Source organism: Lathamus discolor, chromosome 4, assembly GCF_037157495.1.
Source record: "Lathamus discolor isolate bLatDis1 chromosome 4, bLatDis1.hap1, whole genome shotgun sequence".
NCBI classification, from domain to species: domain Eukaryota; kingdom Metazoa; phylum Chordata; class Aves; order Psittaciformes; family Psittacidae; genus Lathamus; species Lathamus discolor.
Genome location: NC_088887.1, coordinates 31,634,408 through 31,654,326, shown reverse-complemented (window position 1 = coordinate 31,654,326; position 19,919 = coordinate 31,634,408). Strand labels below are relative to the sequence as shown.

General features: G+C 43.9%; 1 protein-coding gene across 2 annotated transcripts in view; it reads left to right on the top strand.

Annotated features, from left to right (window-relative positions):
- RUNX1 (RUNX family transcription factor 1) overlaps positions 1–19,919 on the top strand; it is a 171,180-nt gene that overhangs the window by 112,315 nt on the left and 38,946 nt on the right. For both annotated transcript variants that reach the window (XM_065676913.1, XM_065676912.1), the window contains exon 5: positions 5,014–5,118. In XM_065676913.1, the coding sequence (XP_065532985.1) occupies positions 5,014–5,118 (105 nt within the window). The remainder of the gene's footprint in view (positions 1–5,013; positions 5,119–19,919) is intronic.

Here is a 19,919-nt window from a genome sequence, read left to right as displayed (position 1 = left end):
AGGGTCAAATTATGTTGGCCCTTCTCGTCCTAGTGATTACATTGGAGTATTTAGGGGCCTAAATGGTAAGAATGGCAAAATTTGGCCCCAGTGTACCATGGTCGACGTTTAAGAATGAATATGTGTGTGTGTTTGTATTACATCCTGCCCAGAGATACAGTCAGATACGTTATTAAAATGCAGTAGACATCTTCACTTTGGCAGAGACCCAGGAAGATGTAGTGAGAAACTGTAAAGATGTATAAAATTGATCATTTAGCATGGTTTAATAAAAGTAAGTACATAAGCACTAAAAAGTAGAAGCTGGCTTTAAAAAAAAGTATCATAATCTTTCTTACTAGAACCTGGAAGTCTCTTACTAATATAATAGAAATGTCTGTAATATAATTTGTATTTCATTTGTGTATTACATTTTGTGTTTTCCAGCTATACCTTTTGTCGTTGTCAGCACAAGCGTTCTTGGCTCCTTTCCTTTTTCTTCTTCTTTTTATTTAATAATTTACTGTAACAATTAAAAAAAAAAGCCCAACCAAACAAACAACAGAAGAACTCTGACGACACTTCATCAGAATAAATCCCCAAAGCAAAAGATAGTAACTGTAATAATCACATCATCTGTTGGCCTCCCTTTCCTCTCCCCCTCCACGAGCAAACTCATGGAGCTTTAACTCATTTTTTCTGCCCTCATTTGGATGAACCTTCATAAATGGAATCAATGTCTCTTTTTGCCTGAGAAAGGTGGATTAAAATGAAGTGATAAATTCAAGATGTGACCTCTCTTCCCTAAAGTGCGTCTGCTCCCACTGCCCTTTGCATCTGCACATGCAGCCACTTTTAAGTGTGCCTTTCCTCCCCCAGTTCCATCTGGTCATAACAACTGCTCAGGATGACTAAATCAGCGCACAGGAGCTTCATGTGACCATGTTGTCACTTGGGATTCATTTTTCCCCCTTGGTTCCTCTCAAACATTCCCAGGGACCACGACTTACAAGCCTATTGCTCCCTCTAGAGCCCTTCAGTGCTGTTCTGGGGGACCACTTAAATAATTTCTCATCATGCTAGATGTGAGCTCACTGCTCGTTTTGCTTCCAGCCCCTGTCAGATGGGATGCAGACTGAATTCAGACTTCAGGTTCCTGTGTTGCAGTATAGTGCACAGGCACATGACCTTCAAATGCTTGGGTCTTAGAAACTGATCTTCACCTTTTGCTGGTCCAGGAACAGTATTGCTGAGCAAGTGCTGGCGGACAACATTATGCTTTGTGCTTCCTCTTCAGTTCTTGCAGCTTTGCACACCATCAGGGAATCTCATGAGCAGTCCTGTAAAGTCATGAGCTCAGGACAACTGGTTTAATCCATCTGACTTCAGCTGTCAAATCAGCAATGACTTCTGAGGGCTTTTTCGGTAGTAGAGACTCTAGCAAACCCATCAACAGAGTCTCCAGGTATCATTTCAAAAGTCAGTATTGTATTTTGACCAGAAATGCTGCTGTTTCCGTTATTTTTTCTAGACTGGTTCTGGCCTCAATGCTCTTGCAAAAATAAACATTACCAAGCAATTTTTCCTACTCTGTTTGTGAGGGAAGGCTTGATGGCAGCAGTGAGTCTTGTGCTCTGCCCTTACACATGTGAGGGTATGCTTGATGTCTGTGGGAAGGGTTTCCAATGGCAGAGCCCTGTCCCACATCTGCAGAATTTAATCCTTGTGCTCATGAGGTGTTTTGTGCCTAATATTAGGAGCTGCCAGGGATAGTTACAGAAGCAGCAACAGCCTCTGAAGTGACTCTTGCACCCCAGCAAGACACAGATTGACACTGACATCACCCATCAGCTCTCACACCATTGGCAAACACTCCCATGATGACACGGTAGTGATTTGCTTCAGTATACTGAGGGATGCACCACAGACCCAAGCTAATTTGTGCATGGTTTTCTGTAGATTCATGGGGCTGTTTAACACAGAGGGTCTCAGATTTTGATGTTAGCTCATTAAGGGCTACATGCCATCTTGCCGAGACTGCTAGGACATCATCAAATCGTCATCATGACTATTGAAGGCATCCAGACGAGGCCAGTGTTTCAGAATGCCTTCTTGAGGTGTTTGGTCCCACTTTACAGTCACTAGAGAGGTTAGTCCATCACTTAGGCTGTTTTGGTGGCACCCACCCCTTCCTGAGTTGAGCACAAGCACTAAGTGCTCAGTGTAGGTTTTCTGCCAACAATTACGAGGTCCACTTCTTAGGCATCAGATATCATGGCATATAATACAGGCTGCAGTGCTAGGGAGGCTGAATGCAGCCTCCACTGACTAATGTGGTATTACTTCGACCAGTTTAGTCTGCTGCACATTGCATATATATGTGTGTGTGTATATGCATTGCGCTTGTGTGTAAGTGTATTATGCAAGAGTGTGTTGAAAATAAAAATCTGTATCATGGCTGTATCATAATGTATAAAAGCAAGGAGGAGACGTCTATAGTCCTACTGTCATCCCAAAACAGGTATATCCATAAAACACAGATTTCACTGACAATACCTCTAATTTTAATCTGCCTTTGTCAACCAGACACATAAAGGATGAATAATGTAGAAGCTATGAATAAAAGTGATAAAACCACTTAATAAAGCTAAATGTAAATGAAACACAATAACCAGGGAAAAAACACAGCCAGAATTATTGGTAAGCAGCAATGAGTGTCACGTAGGTTTATGGTTATATAGTCCTGTGGTTAACCAGTATGTGGTTAATGAATAGTCTTCTGTCAACAAGAAGTAAGCCAAGTATCTTCCTGATTTTGCCAGCTTGTGTCACAGCCATATACAGCCTCTGAGATCTAGTCTGTTCTGTAGAAAATCTTGAAAGTAACTTCATCTCTCTCTTCTTTATTCTTGTAGACTGGTACTGTGGCCACATTTTACTACATTTCACCACTGTTATAATTTTATACTGCATTTCTTTTCTATCTGGAAAATCAGTCCACAACATCTAAAGAAATAAATGGACTCCATAATCTAGCAGAACAGCAGAAACACCTTACCTAATGCATCAGCAGTTGTCAAAAAAAACCCCAAACAAGCCAAAACCACAGATGGGAAGCAAGGTGGAAATACTGCAGATTAGTAAAAGGAATAAAGTATATTTTCAAAGCCTCTTTCAGTCTTAGTGATCTGGGTATTGTATATAATGATACAGGGAAGCTATTTCTGGAAATAAACTATTTCTGGTATTTAAAGACTGTCAAGGACACAGACATCCTTTGTCTGGGTAGATGTAGGACCCAAGAGCTGAGGTCCAAAGGCCCTGAGACAGGGATCTGAAATGACTTTTGCTTCTGTTGCAGTTCGTTCCATCTCAGGAACTGCTTTCTAGTGAGGATGTGGAGGTGGGAGGAGACTGACCTGGGATTTGCAGGGCTTGTGTTTCAGCTTCTGTTTTGTCAGGGCTGTGGTTTAGGATTATAGTTGGATTTAGTTGCAGCAGCCAAAGTGGTTAGCATCGCTGGCCACAGGCTTCCTGTGAGATTGTGGCCAAGACACTTTATCTCTCCACAGTTCTTCATCCACAGAGTGGGGAGAATACCTCCCTAATTCACAGGGATGTGATGAGGACAGTTTCCAGTAACAGCTATGTATGTGTGTTCAGCGTGATGTTGATGCAGACCATTAGCACCAAAAGTCGGAACTGCATTAAGAGACATATTGAATTGCAAGTTAATGTGCATGGGGTGGGGGTAGGGGGAATATTGATGCTAGAGGCAGGCATTTATATTTACACTTATATTTAAGTTTGTATTTATTTATATAGATAAATGAAGCAAACAATAAAAATGTGAAGTCTTAAAAGGGAAGGAACTCAGCACTCAGGAGGGCTGGAACCAAGTGGTAAAATGAAGCAGGCTGATCTGTATGGGAAAGCTCACACAGCATGTGCCCAAAGGAGGACAGCCTTAATTTTCTTACAATAGTTCCTGGTTATCTAACTTGGGGTGATGTCCCTTGATGTCTCTTACTGATAACTAAGATTCCTGTCAGTATCTGAGTCCTCTGTGATGCTCAGATAACTGTGCTAAACCTGCTGACAGGCAATGTTTGTGTTGTTGTCCAGGCCAAAGCCACAATGAATGCATGTATGAGGTCTTATCAGAGCTGCAGAATGTTAACTTTCGTTATTTAAAAAGGCCTGAAGTAAATGTTGGCATTTCCCAAAAGCAAATCGAGGGGTAGCAGGATCTGAATACACTGCAGTCACAAGGGGATGCAAAACCCTCCCCAGCAGCCATCAAAATGGGTACTTTTCCCAACTTGGAGCCGTGGCATGCACATAACAATTTTGAAAGGCCTTCACAGTTTTCTTACAGAATAATAAAGCAACTAAGCATAATGCTCCGCTATGTCTTCATAAAGTGTTTTAATTCTCTGTGGGCAAGCTGTAGGGATTTTTTTTTTTCCATTCTCTTGTTTCTCAGTATGGCAGTAGCTGATTATTTTTAAAGGATTCTGGTTTGCGATATGGAATTGATCTAATGCTAGCTCCAACCACAAAGCGTGGGATTTTACAATCTGCCTGGGGGATCTGAGCACCCAGTTCTCTTTAATTTTAACAAGCACTGTTGATCAGATTCCCATGGCAGTTTTGGAAGAGTCAGACATGATTTCTAAGCCCTTCTGAACTAACACGCTGTAGAAAGTACAGATAACGTACCAGCAGTCATGTAGATCAGATAAACTCTAACTGTTAGGGGGTAACCTCCTTTTTACAAACAAAGTGTAGATCATTTAAATAGAAATTAATTTTTTTTTTCCCGAAAGCCTTGAGTAGTTGCCACAAAGGGAATGCATCCAGCGCCAGGCAGCTGTGGGGTTATACACCCGGCTTCCTGGGCAGATGTCTGTCTTAAATTATGGACAGCTAAGGTATTCTAGTGTCATTTGGTGCGTTTGAGTGCTATCTGAAATGGGGAGTACACATTTTCCTTACACATATGCTCAGTAATTGTTTTCTTTCCCTTTGCAGGGAAAAGCTTCACGCTGACTATCACGGTCTTCACAAATCCGCCACAAGTAGCCACATACCACAGAGCCATCAAGATAACCGTGGACGGACCTCGCGAACCCAGAAGTAAGTGAGTTAATGACAGCATTTGCGGAAGACCAGGTTGATGGTTTAGTATAGGGGTTCATGACCAGCCTCATGAAATGCAGCTATGTCCAGTGCATGTGGGCAGTGGGTATGTTTTAAGCTAAGGCTGTCCTATGAATGGTTTTAATTATGCCTTCTCAAAGCCTTGTTTTTCACGGGTGTCCAGCTGATCTAGAATATGATTTGCACTGCATTTCTAAAGTATTTATCCAGGGATACCTTGGATCATACCCAAAAGCTGACAGAAGCGATGCTGGTAAAAGGTGGGCAGCGTATACCTTCTTATGCATCATTTCTTGCTAGTCTTGCCTTTCAGATGTTAAGAGGATTTTAAAGCATTGGAAACCAATACGTCATTGATCTAACTTTCCAAGCTCAGCCACCCTGCAAGAATAAATGCGTGCCTGAGAGAGGACACCTGGTTGCTGCCTTGTGGAGTTTACTGTATTCCTTGAGCTGTCATATAGGTTAGGAGCTCCCAATTTCACAGGCAGACAACTTTTCCTCTTTGTTTTTCATTCAGTTTTTTAAAGTTTCAAGTACAAGGAGGAGGTGAATGTTTGATATCTCCATGGGAATACCCGCACCTCTCACGCAGGCAGTTGTTTTGTTCTGGTGGTGAGGGCAGGCTGTTTTGTCTGCGGGGTGAAGTGAGGGTGGAGCAGATGGGCAGGTATGGATGCTTCTGTAGCACATGCACTGCCTGTTACCAGAGGCAGTCATTAACCTCAGTCATTAGCCTGAATGGGGCATTTTCATATTTTTATCAAAATGCCCTGATGTAAATTGAGGTTTGTGGTTAGTTTCTTGCACTCCTCCTGCACGTTTGGCACAAGTTCTGGCTGTTGCTTAAGTGGAATCATCCCTGGAGAAGAGAGCAGCAGTATTCAAACACCCACTAGAGAATGAGACTCACAGCTTGGGGTTGCTTAACTGGAAAGGGATTTGTGGGGGAGAAAAGAAAGGTCTGAAACTTCAACTAAAATAGCTTAGAAAACTCATGTCTTGCCTGGGCATTTCGTTCTTTATCCTTTGTTTGTCTGAGTTGCATCATGATGTTGCATGCATTTAGTGGAAATATCTGGCCTATACTTTTTGGATTTGAGGCCAGAATTTAAAATAAATACTGGTGCCGGGGTAAGGCTTCTTATTTGGTTTGAATTTATTTTCTTGGAAAACTCTGGCTGAGTTGTCCCTAAAAAAATATCTCTGGTGAACCAGGCAGCTGCGCACATAACAGAAGATATTTGTATATGCAAGTTCCAGGTTTGCATATGCAATTAACCTGAGCATGTTCATAGTTTGCAGACAACAAATAAGCTTTAGTGTTTTGAATATGAGTCGCTAGAATGGTAAGAAACAAAATCATCCTCCAGGCATACCTGCTGTTGTAAATCAATTCCTCAGTTGGTGTAATGGTTAATATTTTATAAGATGCTACATTTTAAAAAGGAAGTAGAGATACAATACATACTGAAGCAACATACATATCTCCCCAACTCAAATGTATGTGAAAGCTTCCTTGTAAATGATTTCACTTTGTCGTAGGCAAATCAGCTGCATAGTGGAGGAGGCTTTTGGTGTGTCAGGGGAAGGTCAGGCTCCCCCCTCAGCGGGAATGCACAGCTCCCATTTTCACCAAGTCATTCGTGACGCAGCGTGGACGGGATTCATTTTTAAGTGGGCTGCAAAGTCCTTCAGTCTGAGCTCTCACCAAGGGTTTCTAAATCTCTGCGGCCGCTGCAATCTGGTATCTCCTCTCTTCTTCATACACCTGACTGAGATACAGACTGGCCTGACAAGACACACCATAGGCTGTGAAGTTAAAAAAGGAATGCATTCTCCATTCTGAGGCAGTTCTGGAGGGCTGGGGCTGCTCATTTATTTTTCTGTGATTTAGGTTGGTGGGTGTATCCTATTTTGCATCAGTTCAACCAGATCACAGGCTACGCGTGTAACCTGTACAGAAATAGATTACAGGGCTGTTACCTGTGCAACTCACACACAAGATTTGTGGTTAGACGTATCAAAACATGCATGCCATGTACTGAAGGGATTTAAAATGCTATCAGCCTTCTTGTATTGAGACTAGAATCAGAATAAGAACTGCTGAAGTGTTTCTAGTTTCAGAAATCAGTATTTGGGAATGTTCGTGCTTACAGATCCATGCCTCACTCACTTGCTTAAACTGAAGACATTACAGAAACACCGAGGTGTATTTTCTAAGGTGTCCTGATTCAAAAGAAATCTGTGGAAGAGAGTAATGGGGACAAAATCAGATACTGCTGTCTCACAGAGATCTAGAAGAAATATGGTGAAGTCCAAAACCAACTCCAGCAGCAGTTTTGATTCATTTACTTCATGTTTATAGTCATTCTCAGGTAGCCTGAGTTCTCTTGAGTGCCTGCATTCTCTGAGAAAAATGCCGGAAGGTAAGGGGCCAGTTTTGAGGATGGATGCCATCTGGGACCACAGTCAGACCTTCACCCTAGGTTGGTTTTGAATGAACTTTACAGGACATAGAAATGCCTTTTTTAAAAACCTCTAAGATTGATTAACTTAGGAAATAACAGAAACATTTTCTTTTGTCTTCAGAGAGTGTCGGATCAAGAGCAGTTTCTGAGCCAGTATTAGATGGATTCTCAAAGTGGAGGGGGTTATTAATGCACAAGGACAGCCTTTTCAACTGGGTGTGCTCAGGGAAAAAACTTCAAAAAGTAATACAAAGCAGGATTTGAAACCCTTTTTTGGAAAACAAAAAAGTACTCAGACCAAAGGCTCCAAAAGCAGATATGCAAAGCACAGGCTTTTTGGCTCACTGGGATGCGTGGAGATGTCATGATGGATGACAGTAACATGATGTGTACGATCACATGTGCCACCTTCACTCTGCATAAAGGCCTGCAGACTTTGGGTTCTTGCACGTCCCACTGAACATTTGGTCAGGGTTACTGTGAAGGCTGGGTTTTTGCCCCGCAGGATACTTGCCTATGTAACTACCAGGTTTGCATTTACAATTGTGATAATTACTTGTGCATAGGACTTACACCATTGTCCTTTTTATGCCACTGAATTTCTGGCTGTGCCTATCCAGACTATACTTCCCATCAAATTGTCATGGCTTGCAGAGAGAGCCAAGGTACTTAAGAATCTGGCTCTTCCTCCACTGCTTTCATTATGTATTCTTAAAAACTCTTTTGAACTTAGCATTTTTATTCCACAGCTCTGAATAAATGCTTATTTTCATATATATATATATTTATATATATATATATATATAAAAAGAAATAATACTGCACCATCAGGGAGAAGGGCAAGATGACCTAACCCATCATTTTCTTCTCCAACTTCTATGATTCTATGATTCATAAAGCAATTTATGTTTTTATGAGCTAAGTCCATGGGGAAAATCATTAGCAGTAACCAGATCAAGAGTAGTGCTCCTGATGAAAATACTTTTGGTTAGGAAACTTGGTAGAAATAGTATGACTCTTAAATTAAATATTTCCCTTAGGCCATTTGACCTACTGTGCACGTCTGCTGAAAAATTAGGTTTTTCTTCTTTTGACTGCTTCTTTCTGTTTTTCTCATTGAATTGTTTTAACCTACATAGCTCTGAAAGATTTGCTAATGGACCAGGTGCCTGAAAATGGTGCAGAATGAAAAGGCTACATGGATTTAACTAGAGTGGGTCTGAGATGCTGAAGGTTAAGCTGGACATTAAATGAGATTATCCTGTATTGGATACAAGGTTTTCCCAAATACTTTTTTGGGCGTTCATATGTCAAAGGGTAGGATGCTGAGGAGCAGAGAGGGAATAATATTGCTGAGCAGGATTTGAGAAGGAGCTCACCCAAGAAGTCCCTTTTTAGGAATGGAAATTTCCTTTTGCCTCCTGGGAAAGGTGCAGGTACACCTTTGGTCAAACACAATTAAGAGCACCCCCAGATCCTGATCTTAAGTGATCACATCTCACTTGTAAGGTTCAAGGAAAGTCCATGACCTGTAGCTGTTCCGAAGTAGATCTTCAAAGACACCCTTGCCTGGCCTGAGGTCCTTTTTAAGGAATCCCAAGGGCTGGTGGTGTTAAGTGCGCCTGATCTGCCAGTGCTATCCCCATCCAACCTTTACGCACACACTTACACTCCCATAGCAGCTTCTGGAAGGGGAGTCAGCAGAGCCGGTGAGGGGCCAGCATCCCCTGTCCCATGGCAGAAGCGGGGAATACTGCACATGTCAGGCTGGGAAGGAATGATTCCTCTGAGGACTTCACATCACTTCCACCTTCAGCCTTTCATGCAAGGAAAAGCCAAGCTATTCTCAAAAAAACTTTTTTATCTCAGCTGAAATAATACTAAATACCTTAATTTCTCGCTTGCTTTCACTTGCTTGCTGCAAGTGCCTCCATCTATTGGAAACTGTTATACCAACACACAGTTCAGAAACCATGAGAAAATGAATCATCGTGTTATGGGAAGAGACCCACCATATAAATTTCAGTGATGGCTTATCAGCTCTTTCCATTCTCCTGAAGACTTACAGTGCCTAAAGGTTAGTTAGCAGAAAATGTGTAGAGGTAAAGGAGGTTCTTACAAGTTGATTGCCAATATAACAGGAATGAACTAGGACTTCTTTCTGCCTTTGCTAGCACTAGCTGCATGCTCCACAGCACACCACCCTCTCAGTATCACAACCCAACTTTGCTAATCACCCTTTAAAATATCTTGGCTAAGGAACTCGCCTCCAAGAGCTTCCAACCTAAATAGACCACGTACAGACAAAAGAAAGGGATGGGCTGCAGGAAAAGCCAACAGCTGTGGACTGACTGCTGGGTCTGTGCCTGTGTGTTTGTGTCCCCGTGTCCTATTGTCTGGGTGACACTGATGTGGGTGGACTAGTGCTTACATTATGAGTGCACTCTGGGGACACTTGTAGTTGGCTTGTGCAGTGGTCATATGCAGTGGTACAGCAGCAGGGAGAAGGTTACAAAACATCACTAGCTCCAATTCACACAGTGTGACTTGATGTGGTGCTGTCTCTAAATGGGTATGAGTAGGTAAGGGATTGCTGTTGGTTTCCTTCCTGAGAGCGTGTATGTCTCATTGAAGGATGGACGGAGCAGAGCGACTGGATCAATTTAAACAGCATAAAGCAGTGTATTATTGCAAGGGTATGCTTGCAGACCAAAGGAGCTGTTTCTAAACAGGCAGGGCAGTCCTAGCGGCCCCCTGGCAGCCAGACGAGCTCCATGGTCCCCCAGAGTGGCGAGGGAACAGCCTGAAGCATATATCCTATGGTTGGGCACATCTCCCCCCGCTGTGAAAGCTGTGCATGCCACCAGCCCATTTTTCATAATGAAAGTACACGAAAAGCGAAAGAGCAGAGAGCAGTTTGTCCCCTTATGACTTGTGTTTTCTGAAGAAAAGTGAAGAGTGAGGGGGAAATCAGCCTGTTTCCATTATGCACGCAGTTTCACACAACCAGCCTGAATTACCCAGTGACAGAGCACTGGGCCTTCTGGCTTAGCACAGGACCATATAGCACAGGAGCATCACATGGCATGGGGCCACCTGAAATTGGATGTTAAAAGTTTGTCTGCCGAATGGGATGGGGGTCACATGTCTGGATGCAGTCAGCTCTGCAGAGCATCCCCACACACCTCCACAGCCCTTGGGTGCCCTGTGTCCCAAAAAGACCTCCCTGCACCGCACATCCCAGCAGCTCAGCAAGCTCTTTCTCCTCCATGAGGGGAAGGCGAAGCAGCCCCCTTGGGGCAGGGGCAGCTCTGTGCTGCGGTTGCCCCTTCGCAGTGGCTGGCAGGGCTGGCACAGCACCTTCCTGTTGTCTGAGATCTCCACATCCCCTTCCCTGGCCACCCCAGGGCTTTCACTGGCACAGGAACCTGAAACAGTGCCCATGCTCTCAAGCGGTTGGTTTCAGATTGGAAATCATACAGATACACCAGCAGGCACGCTGCCCACGAACTGTAAAGACAGTAAAAGCAAAGACCAGTAGCTGCTGTGACTACCGCAGTGCAAAGATCCCTCAGTGCAAACAAGGTCCAGGCAAGGCATGTTTTATGTGGACTTTAACTGGCTAGCAGCTTCCCACAGCTCCTAAAACCGGCGCTGGCTGTTCTCTACCGATCAGATGTGCAAAGGATTATGCAATTTGTATGAATGCTCAGCACCCCCGGTGTAACAGTAATGGGGGGGATCCTTTTTGTCCTACTCGACAGGTGGGATGTCAGTAGATTTTTAATACCAGCATCCTTAAAGTTTCATGGTGCAGACACTTCCATATGGAAAATGTGGAACAGGATTATTTTCCCTGGCATTTCTGTGTCTCACTGCTGAGTCCCTTAGGAGAGTTGATGTTGGGTGATGTGAGGCAGAGAATTCATCATTTTAGTTCAATAAAATTGTCAAATATGTGGAATATGAAATCTTGTGTCAAGAATGCTTTTCTGGGAGCACAGTAGCTCATGTATGTTTGCTCACCGAGTTACTTGGCTGGGCTTTTTTGAAGATACACAGAAGTGTTGACAGGATAAGCTCCTTCCTTGCATAAAGCAGGTAAACAGGAAACCAGAGTTGCTGTGGAGTGGGCTAAAAACAGTGGTAAGACTGGCCCAGTCCTATAGAAGTGATTTCAGCTCCTTTTTTGAGTCACTTAATCCCGCACAGCTTTTTCTGCCTGCCTTGAATTACTGTGATTTTAAAATGAGAACAGGTAGGTAGTTATTTTTCGTTTCTTTCACTTTTTTTGTCTTCGTCAACCTTTTACTTTTCATTTATTCATTACTTTATTGCTTACTGGTTGAGCGACTACAAAGACTGTGGTGGATATTTTGAAGTGTTTACCTATATTTGCATGGTGAGATATTCCAGGGGTATACAGCCTCTGTCCAGCTCGGCTGAAATCGGAGGGCAAGTAGTCTGTAACTGTGGCAAAAGCAGAATTAGGTGAACGTATATTACTTCTGAATATGCTTCCTAAGCAGTCAGTAGGTCTGACCTTCTCCTGTCAACTGCACTTACCTACAAAGAATTTGTAGCTGCTGAGACTGGTGAACAAGTCTTCGGGGGTGCGGGCATTTGCCATACAAATATGAAAAAAGACTGAATACATACATGTCACTTGCAATTTTGTGTGTGTGTGTGTATAAAGAAAAGCATTAATATGCAGAACCTTGGCAAGTACGTTGGCCATAGGGACTGTGACTATATGCTGGAAGACCCTAATTCACTGAGGTGTTAAAAAGCCACGTAGATGAGGCCCTTAGTGACATGGTTTAGTGGTGGTCTTGGCAGTCCTGGGGTAGTGGTTGGATTTGATGAACCTATAAAGGTCTTTTCCAACCTAGCTGATTCTATGATCTTTTCCGTAGTTAGCTGTTTGTGCTCTGAAGCCATGATTTCTGAGTGCGGTCCTTCATCCACCGTGTTCCTCCAGCAAGGAAGGACTTTTGAATGGCAGAGATTAAATGTGAACAAATGAGAGGTTTGAGGAGGCTGCTGGGGCTTTGCATGACCTGGAGAAGGACGGACTTGTGCTTGAAACCCTGCAGCGGAGCTGTCTCTGTCGTTATATATCCCCTACCCTCCCTAGAAGGAGGTTAGCTAGCGAAGCTGGGCTGTTGGAGCACTGGGTTTACAATCGCGCTGTCCCTCCAGGGTTGGCCACCAAATGCCTTCTGCAGTGCTCTCAGATGGAAAAGTTTCCTTCAGGAATGTGCTGGAGGGTAACAGAATGCGACAGCCTCTGCAACCCACTTCCTTCCCCCTGCTTGCCAGAGGAGGGGGAGAGAGGGCCTTCTCTTCCTCAGGCTCCTAAGGGAACTGGGAGAAAGCAGGGAGAGACTTTCCCCCTGTGTGGAGTGATCAGGTGCTCCCATTTACTAAACAAGCTTTTGGGAGTGCAGGACTTTTTCTGAAGCCTCTGTTTTTGAGGAGCTGCCTTACTTGCTGGTTCAGCAAAACAGCACTTGTCTAAGAGTAGGGCTGGGTAGAGCTGTGTGGCACTTGAGCTTTCTGCCACTTTCAGCGAACGGCCCTATTTTCTTCTTGGAATATAACTGGCAGAGGTGAAAATCCATTTGTGCTACAGTCCCTCCCAGCTTCTGCTGCCCATGATTATCAGAAGGTGCAGCAGTTTCCTCCTTGCAAACCCATACGAAAACACTGCAGGCTTTTGCTTCATCCTCTGTCACCCGTTGTGAAGAATGCAGAAATGATTTTTCTCTGCATCTCCATTTGTGCCCTTGCTCTTTGCTCGTCTGCTACAATTGGGAATTGTAATCAGTAAATGCATTTTCTATTAGTGCCAATGATAAATCCTGGTCAGACTGCTCCTGTGTCAGTGCTGCAGGGGTCTGTGCAAAAGATGAGGGAGAGCGGTACTTGGGAGAAGCCATTTCAATTCTGCTTCTGAATCGTAAAAGGAGTTGTCTGTTGTGTGAGGGCGCAATGTGCTTGTTAATAATTGAGGGACATCCTAAAGAGAGGGAAGGATGGAAACATCTCCCCTGCCTCCTTTAATCATGGAATAGATAAGGAACAACGTGTAAAACTGGGAGGACACACGAGAAAGGCTTTAAGCAGCCATAAATGAAAAGCTGATATATTTCTTTTTTCCTTTTTTAATAGCAGCTGACCTCTATTCTTCCTCTGAAGAGTGGTGTTGTTTGAGTCCATTAAACACAACATGCACCAGGCCACCTTCTCAAGGCTGACCAGTCCAGAAAAGCCAGGCTGTGTCATAACCTTAGCGCATAAAGCTGCAGAAAAATTTAGGCGACAGTGTTGATTTAATTATTAAGGATTCTGTTTGTCTGAGTCTGTCTGCCTCTCCTACCTACACCCTGCATTATGGGCTGTTCTTCATTACCTGCTCTACCTATCTTTGCAATCTAGCCGCAAACAGTTTTGGTTGACCACACCACTTCCCTCTTGAAAGTTAATACTGTTTGACTCATTCTGTACTGCTAACACCAAGCCAAAGAAAACAAGCCAAAGAATAACCTGCTTGTATGCAGTTTGGAAACTTCTCAGAGGCCCTGCTTTCAAAATGCTGTACAGTAGCTTACTATATCTCTCTGCAGCTGCAAAGAAAATGAGGAAAGCAAAAAATGATTCAAGAATCTAAAATAAAGACTAAGCAGAACCACATGAAATTTATGAGCTTCCAGTGAACTGCAGTCCTGTGTAGGCACAAGGGAGCATTAGTGCAGAGGAGGGACTGCTTAGTAACTACAGATTAAAATATCCAAACCCATTACTTCCGAAAAACAGGTACTTTCAGCTGTTGTGTGGAAACACCAGTCACCAGACTTGGTAAAAGCAAAGGTCTTTAGTTCAAGGGAAGTGTGTAGAGCAGCTATGCACTCTTTTTAGACAGGAGCAAAGTTTTTTACAAGTCGTCAAATCCTGAATGGTCAACATCCATGGGGAGTAAATTTACTTTTGTGTTGCCAAATTCCCCTGGTTTACATAGAGAGTGGGCCACCGGACCTGACCTTTAAGTTGCAGGTCTCTTTTTCAGCTCTGACTGAGGTCGAATGATGGAGACCTTTTACTGTCTAGAGATATTTCAGTCGACCGATGAAACGGGTTTCTATCTAAGCTGTTTCTCTGACCTCCTAAACCATGATTGTGTAACTCACTTTCCTGTTTGTTTGTCCTCTCCAAGGCACTGCAGAGGTGGCAAAGGTGTCATCCCTATCTTTTCCCACTCAGGCTGAGGGCAGGGGTGCAGATTCATCCCACCAAAGCTAACATTTGATTAAGGTGCCTGAATTAAGAGCCTGGACCCATGTATTTAGCAGAGAGACAACCTTCTCCCAAGGGCTGCTCAAATGGCGGCTCAGTCCTTGCTGTCTGAGCCTTGTGTTACTGCAGATTTTCTTTGGACAGAGGTGTCTTTCTGTGCCTGTATTTTTCTTGGTTGCTTGCTGAGCTGTTGGTTGGCTGGTTGTGTCTCATTTTGCACCTACTCTTTCATACATATCTTCAACTAATGATGTCTCAGCCCATGGCTGGAGGGTATTCTTATGGCAGTTTGTACGTGTGGGAAGATGCAAACTATAAAGAAACAAAAGAGGCTTTTGGCAATGTGATGCTTAAGTTGGGAGTCATTCAAACTTTGTCAAGGAGTCGGGATTTTTAAAGTATATACATTGACATGGGGGAAAGGGAGAAGAAAGCGAAGGGTATAATTTTGCAGACTAATTTAACTTTCATGAACAACTTCTTCCCTCCAAACTCCTAACGCTCGGTTCCCTTACTTTTACTTCATTGCGATGACCTAATTCCTGGGGTGAACCCACAGAATAATTGCACTTCCAAGACAGAAATAGAGGACACACATATGTGGGATTCATCAGAAGTTTTGGTGGATCCACAGCAAGCAAAATAATAGTGTTTTAAGTGGAAATGTGTTTGTGCGTTGCTGTTTGTTAGTACAGCACAGGCCTCACCAGCAGGGCTGGGGGAGAGGAAGCATATTTCCTGCCTCGCAAAGAGCGTCGAGATTGCTTTTTCTGGCTGTGGTACCTCAGGGTAGACGTGAGGCTTTTCACACATTCATCAGGAGGCAGGGAGAGAGCTGGAGGGACCCAGCCTGGAGGAGCCTGGGGTCTTGTAGTTAGTGTGCCAGCTTCCACTTGCCCCTTTTCCTGGGGTCATACCCCACTCTACTGACACAGCTGGATAGTGAATCAGTGATGAAAAGGGCTCTCCGCTTGCAATTAGGTCACTCAACTGGAAAATGGGAAACTGAAGTTTGTTTTCTAATATAGGCCAGGCCAGAGGGGCTTGATCCAGACTCTCCTGCCTGCTGGGAGAGCGGGGGTTGTTCTGGGGCAGGACTCCCTCTCATTGCAAATTTTGCTCTACCTAGAGCACGTTTGTGGGGGGCTTTTAATGAAGCACTGATTTAAAAAAGAAGAGCTATGGAAAAAAAAATAAAAGGAAATCTTTCCAAATTTTTGTCTAACTACTGTTAAAAAGTGTAGGAAAAAATGCACCAACAGCTCAGGGTGCGTGTTGTTGCAGTAGGGCAACTACCCCCCAACGGAGGTGCAAGTAGCTACCTGAGGTTTCCCCTGGGAAAAGTGGGGAGTTAGCGGAAAGCAGGGACCCTGCTGTGTAAATCACTGTTCACTTTGCTGTATCACTGGACACTTGTTCAACATGCAGCCAAGTTGGATCACCTGCTGGAAAAATTAAATGCTCAGCAAAGGACTGCACCTGAAACATCTAGTCTGTCTGCAGCTACGCCGAGTAACAAGCAGACTTTTCCACAGAGACACTGAAAGGCTGAGGTTTGCCAGGGAGCTGATAGGAGAAGCACATGTGGAAGAGCTTCCCGTCTCAGTCTGTCTGTGCTTGGCGTTGCTTGGCATTCTGCTTCTCAAGGACAGCTGGATGTCAGCCTGCTCATCAAATCATGTAATATCCAGACTCAGTCACACGTTTCCCAGCACCTCGTGCCTATGGTCAGGTCAGGTCTGATGACCAACACTGATTCTGTTGGTAATTACAGACATGGCATGAAAACATTGAGCATAATATCCTGTCTACCACAATGTTCCTTCTGTCTGGAAAGAAGGTTCGCATTGTAGAGTACTTAAGAAAAACAGCAGAAAGATATAATTGCTGATGAGTTTACTCAAAGCTCTGACTACCATTACCATTAGTTTTCCTCACCACAGCAATAATATTTTTAGCTGAGGAAGGGGAAAATATCCTACAGTGTGTCTAATTATTTTTTAGGATCTTTTTACTTACTCTCTTTTTAACACTATGCAAGAGGTTGGTGAGCTCTGATGCTGTCCCATACTGGTCCTTCTAATGCCTGAGTGCAGTATAAGTCTTTTCCAAGTGACGGAAACTAGAGAGGAAACCCCTGTACAGATTAGTTCTATTTTCAAGCATGATTTCCTTGGCGCAGTGGGCTGCTGCATAGCAATGTTTGGTGCATTATGCTAAGCAGGTGCATACATCCCTGCAGGATCAGATCAGGTCTGTTTGAAAGCACAGCAAACAGAGTCCTAGAAAAGTTATACTACTTGCTTTTTCTGTGCAGGTAGGAAATTAAGGGAAAAGAGTGTGCAAAGTATTTTATATCTGGGATATCTGGCACAGAAAAATATTACTGGTTTATGCCCTTAAGGCACTATTTCTATTGTTAGCAAGAAAAAAATGCCATTTTGTGCACAAGATAGTTGATATTCAAGCATTTCACATCTTGGTAGTAATATAGAAACACTATAATTCACTTTTGTTTACAAGAATGTATAATTTTTGCACTAAAAATAGTGTGCTCACTTTGTGCAGTAATGTGAAAGAGTATATTTTCTTCTCATTCTTCACTATGTACAGAATAATTGGATTTATTTTAGCTCCATGGCCCAAAACAATGTGTACCACTTTATTAACTGGACACAATGAAACATGGCTTATTTTCTACCCCACTAGAGCTGGAGTCAAACCAAAGCCCTTAGCACAAACAGCCCAGAAAAGTGGAGATGCTTGTATTAAAGTCCAGCATGATTTCAAAGCAGCCAGCTTTCTTTAAACCAAAACACTGGGTCTCATCAGTCACTCCCTACTTCAAAAATGTCTGCCAAATGCTGTTATTTTCCTGTGTATGATCCACTTTTTAGGTGTGAAATGTTTCCATTTCCCCCTGGAAAAAGGGGAGGTGGGAGGCAGAGAAAAGAGGGGGAGGTATTCTGCTCCTGTCTGGGAGAAAGGGCTCCATGTCATTAAACTCCCCTTATACATGCTAACAAATACACCCTGCTGATTTTGGCCAGAAAACTTATGGATAACGCACATGAAAACCTGTGGTGTTTGTGCTCAGGTCTGCCTCTAGCTGGGATGCTCAGCAGCCGCGAGCCAATGAGTCTCCATCAGACACCTGCTCCCCCAAGCTCAAATCTTTTGCAGGCATTAGTACCTCCCGATGCTCCAAAATAGGTAGATTTGTGAGTGAATGAGAAGAAGGCACGGAAGAGTGTACTCATCCTATGAATTGATGAAAAGAGAAGAAAAATGTCCATTAATGCATTCTGGTAGTGTTTACTTGTAAAAAGACATTGGGTACCCACAGGAATTTCGGTGGCTTCAGCTGGCAGAATGAGAGCAACGATGCCTTTCCTCAGCCTCTGTTTTACCTGTTTCTCCCCCCCTGAACCTGAAGAGTATCCAGTGATACTTACGAACTAGGTTAAAATTAAGGTAATGGGAGACCTGTTTCTTCTTCTGCACTTGGAGGCATCCCGGTGCACTGGTGCTGTTGTCTGCATCGGGCCAGCCATGGTGAAACCCGGACCAAGCAACCATTCCCAGTGAAAACCCAATGTATGCAAAACCAGGGGCTGCCAAAGCACTTTTTTCTTGTCATCTCCACATCCAGAGCCCCAACCAGATGGCTGCAGGCCAAGCTGAGTGCTCCGCAGTCTCTTAAAGTCTATAAAACTGCGTTTCCCTCCCATTAAGAAGGAAAGTACTTTCATGTTGAGTTGCTGTAAAAGTATCGGAAAAGCTAATGTTTTCTCTGCATTCCTTGTTTAATATTCAGTGTAAAAAAGTCTGCCTGACCTCACTGAGGTTGTATTTGAAAGGGATAAAGGAAAAAAAGTCCAAAAGCCCCCAAACCCTGGTTTAGCCAGGCAGGCTGGATGTCCTATTCCGTTGTCTGACCCTGGAACCCAAGGGAAAAAAATGCTGACCTTTTCTTTCCTCCGCTAGTACCTGCAAATTGAACTTTGTCAAAAGCCATGGGGAGGGAGCAAGACAGTGGTACCATCTCAGGGCAAGCCAGCTCTCTCTGGGGGCTCTAGGACAAGGTCTTCTTCACTGAGCAGCTGAATGTTTGATTGACTTCCATAAAGTACCATCTGATCTGCAGACCTGGCAGATCCTTGTGGCCAAACTGCTGGCTCAGCAGAACTGCACCAGTTCCCAAAGCCCTTCCTGCCATCTTCTTCATCCTGCAACAGGCTGCTGTCCTGGGCAGGGGAAGCCTGGGCTTGTGGTCACCACACTGAGTTGGGAGGCCAGTGTCTGCCACAGGGTCACTGACTGGCCAAGGGCAAGTCACCTCATTTCTCTGTCATTCAGTTTTCCACCTGTGAAACGGGGATAATAATAGTGCTGGGCTTTACTGGGCTGCACTGTGGATAACTTGCCTGCTCTTTAAGCAAGGTGTTTAGAAGGTAACTTCAAAGTAAAGGTAATAAACATAAAAATGCAAGTCACAGCTCTGCCTGTGCGTTTATAGTGGCTTGGGAAACCCATTTATATTTGTTAGATTTTTCTGACACAGTTCTTCACTTCCCTGATGCAGACCCTCATGTAAAACAGGTTCTGTGTTGCTGCCTGCAGCAGTCAGCAAGGGAGAAAAGGTTAAACAGATCTACTGATTGTGGTGGGAAGAGCCACTTTTGGAGCTACATCTTGAGGTGACAACAGTGCCTGGCGTTGATTCTAGGTAGCTCCCTCCAAAAATGACAATATATGGACAAAAACAGTAACAGAGTTCCCCTGAGCAGGAGCCTGTTGGCATTGATCTTTCTTACCTGAATGCAATGGCATGGGTGGAATTTCCACAAGCCCTAGGCATGAGACAGATCTTCAGTGTGCTGATGCACCACTGGTACCCCCAGGCTACAGAGAAGACCCTGTCCAAGAGGCGGCTAGCTGAGACACCCCCCTTCAGTGCCCAAAATTCAGCAGGGCTGGGTGGGGGGCTCCAGGAGTTTCACTCTGTGG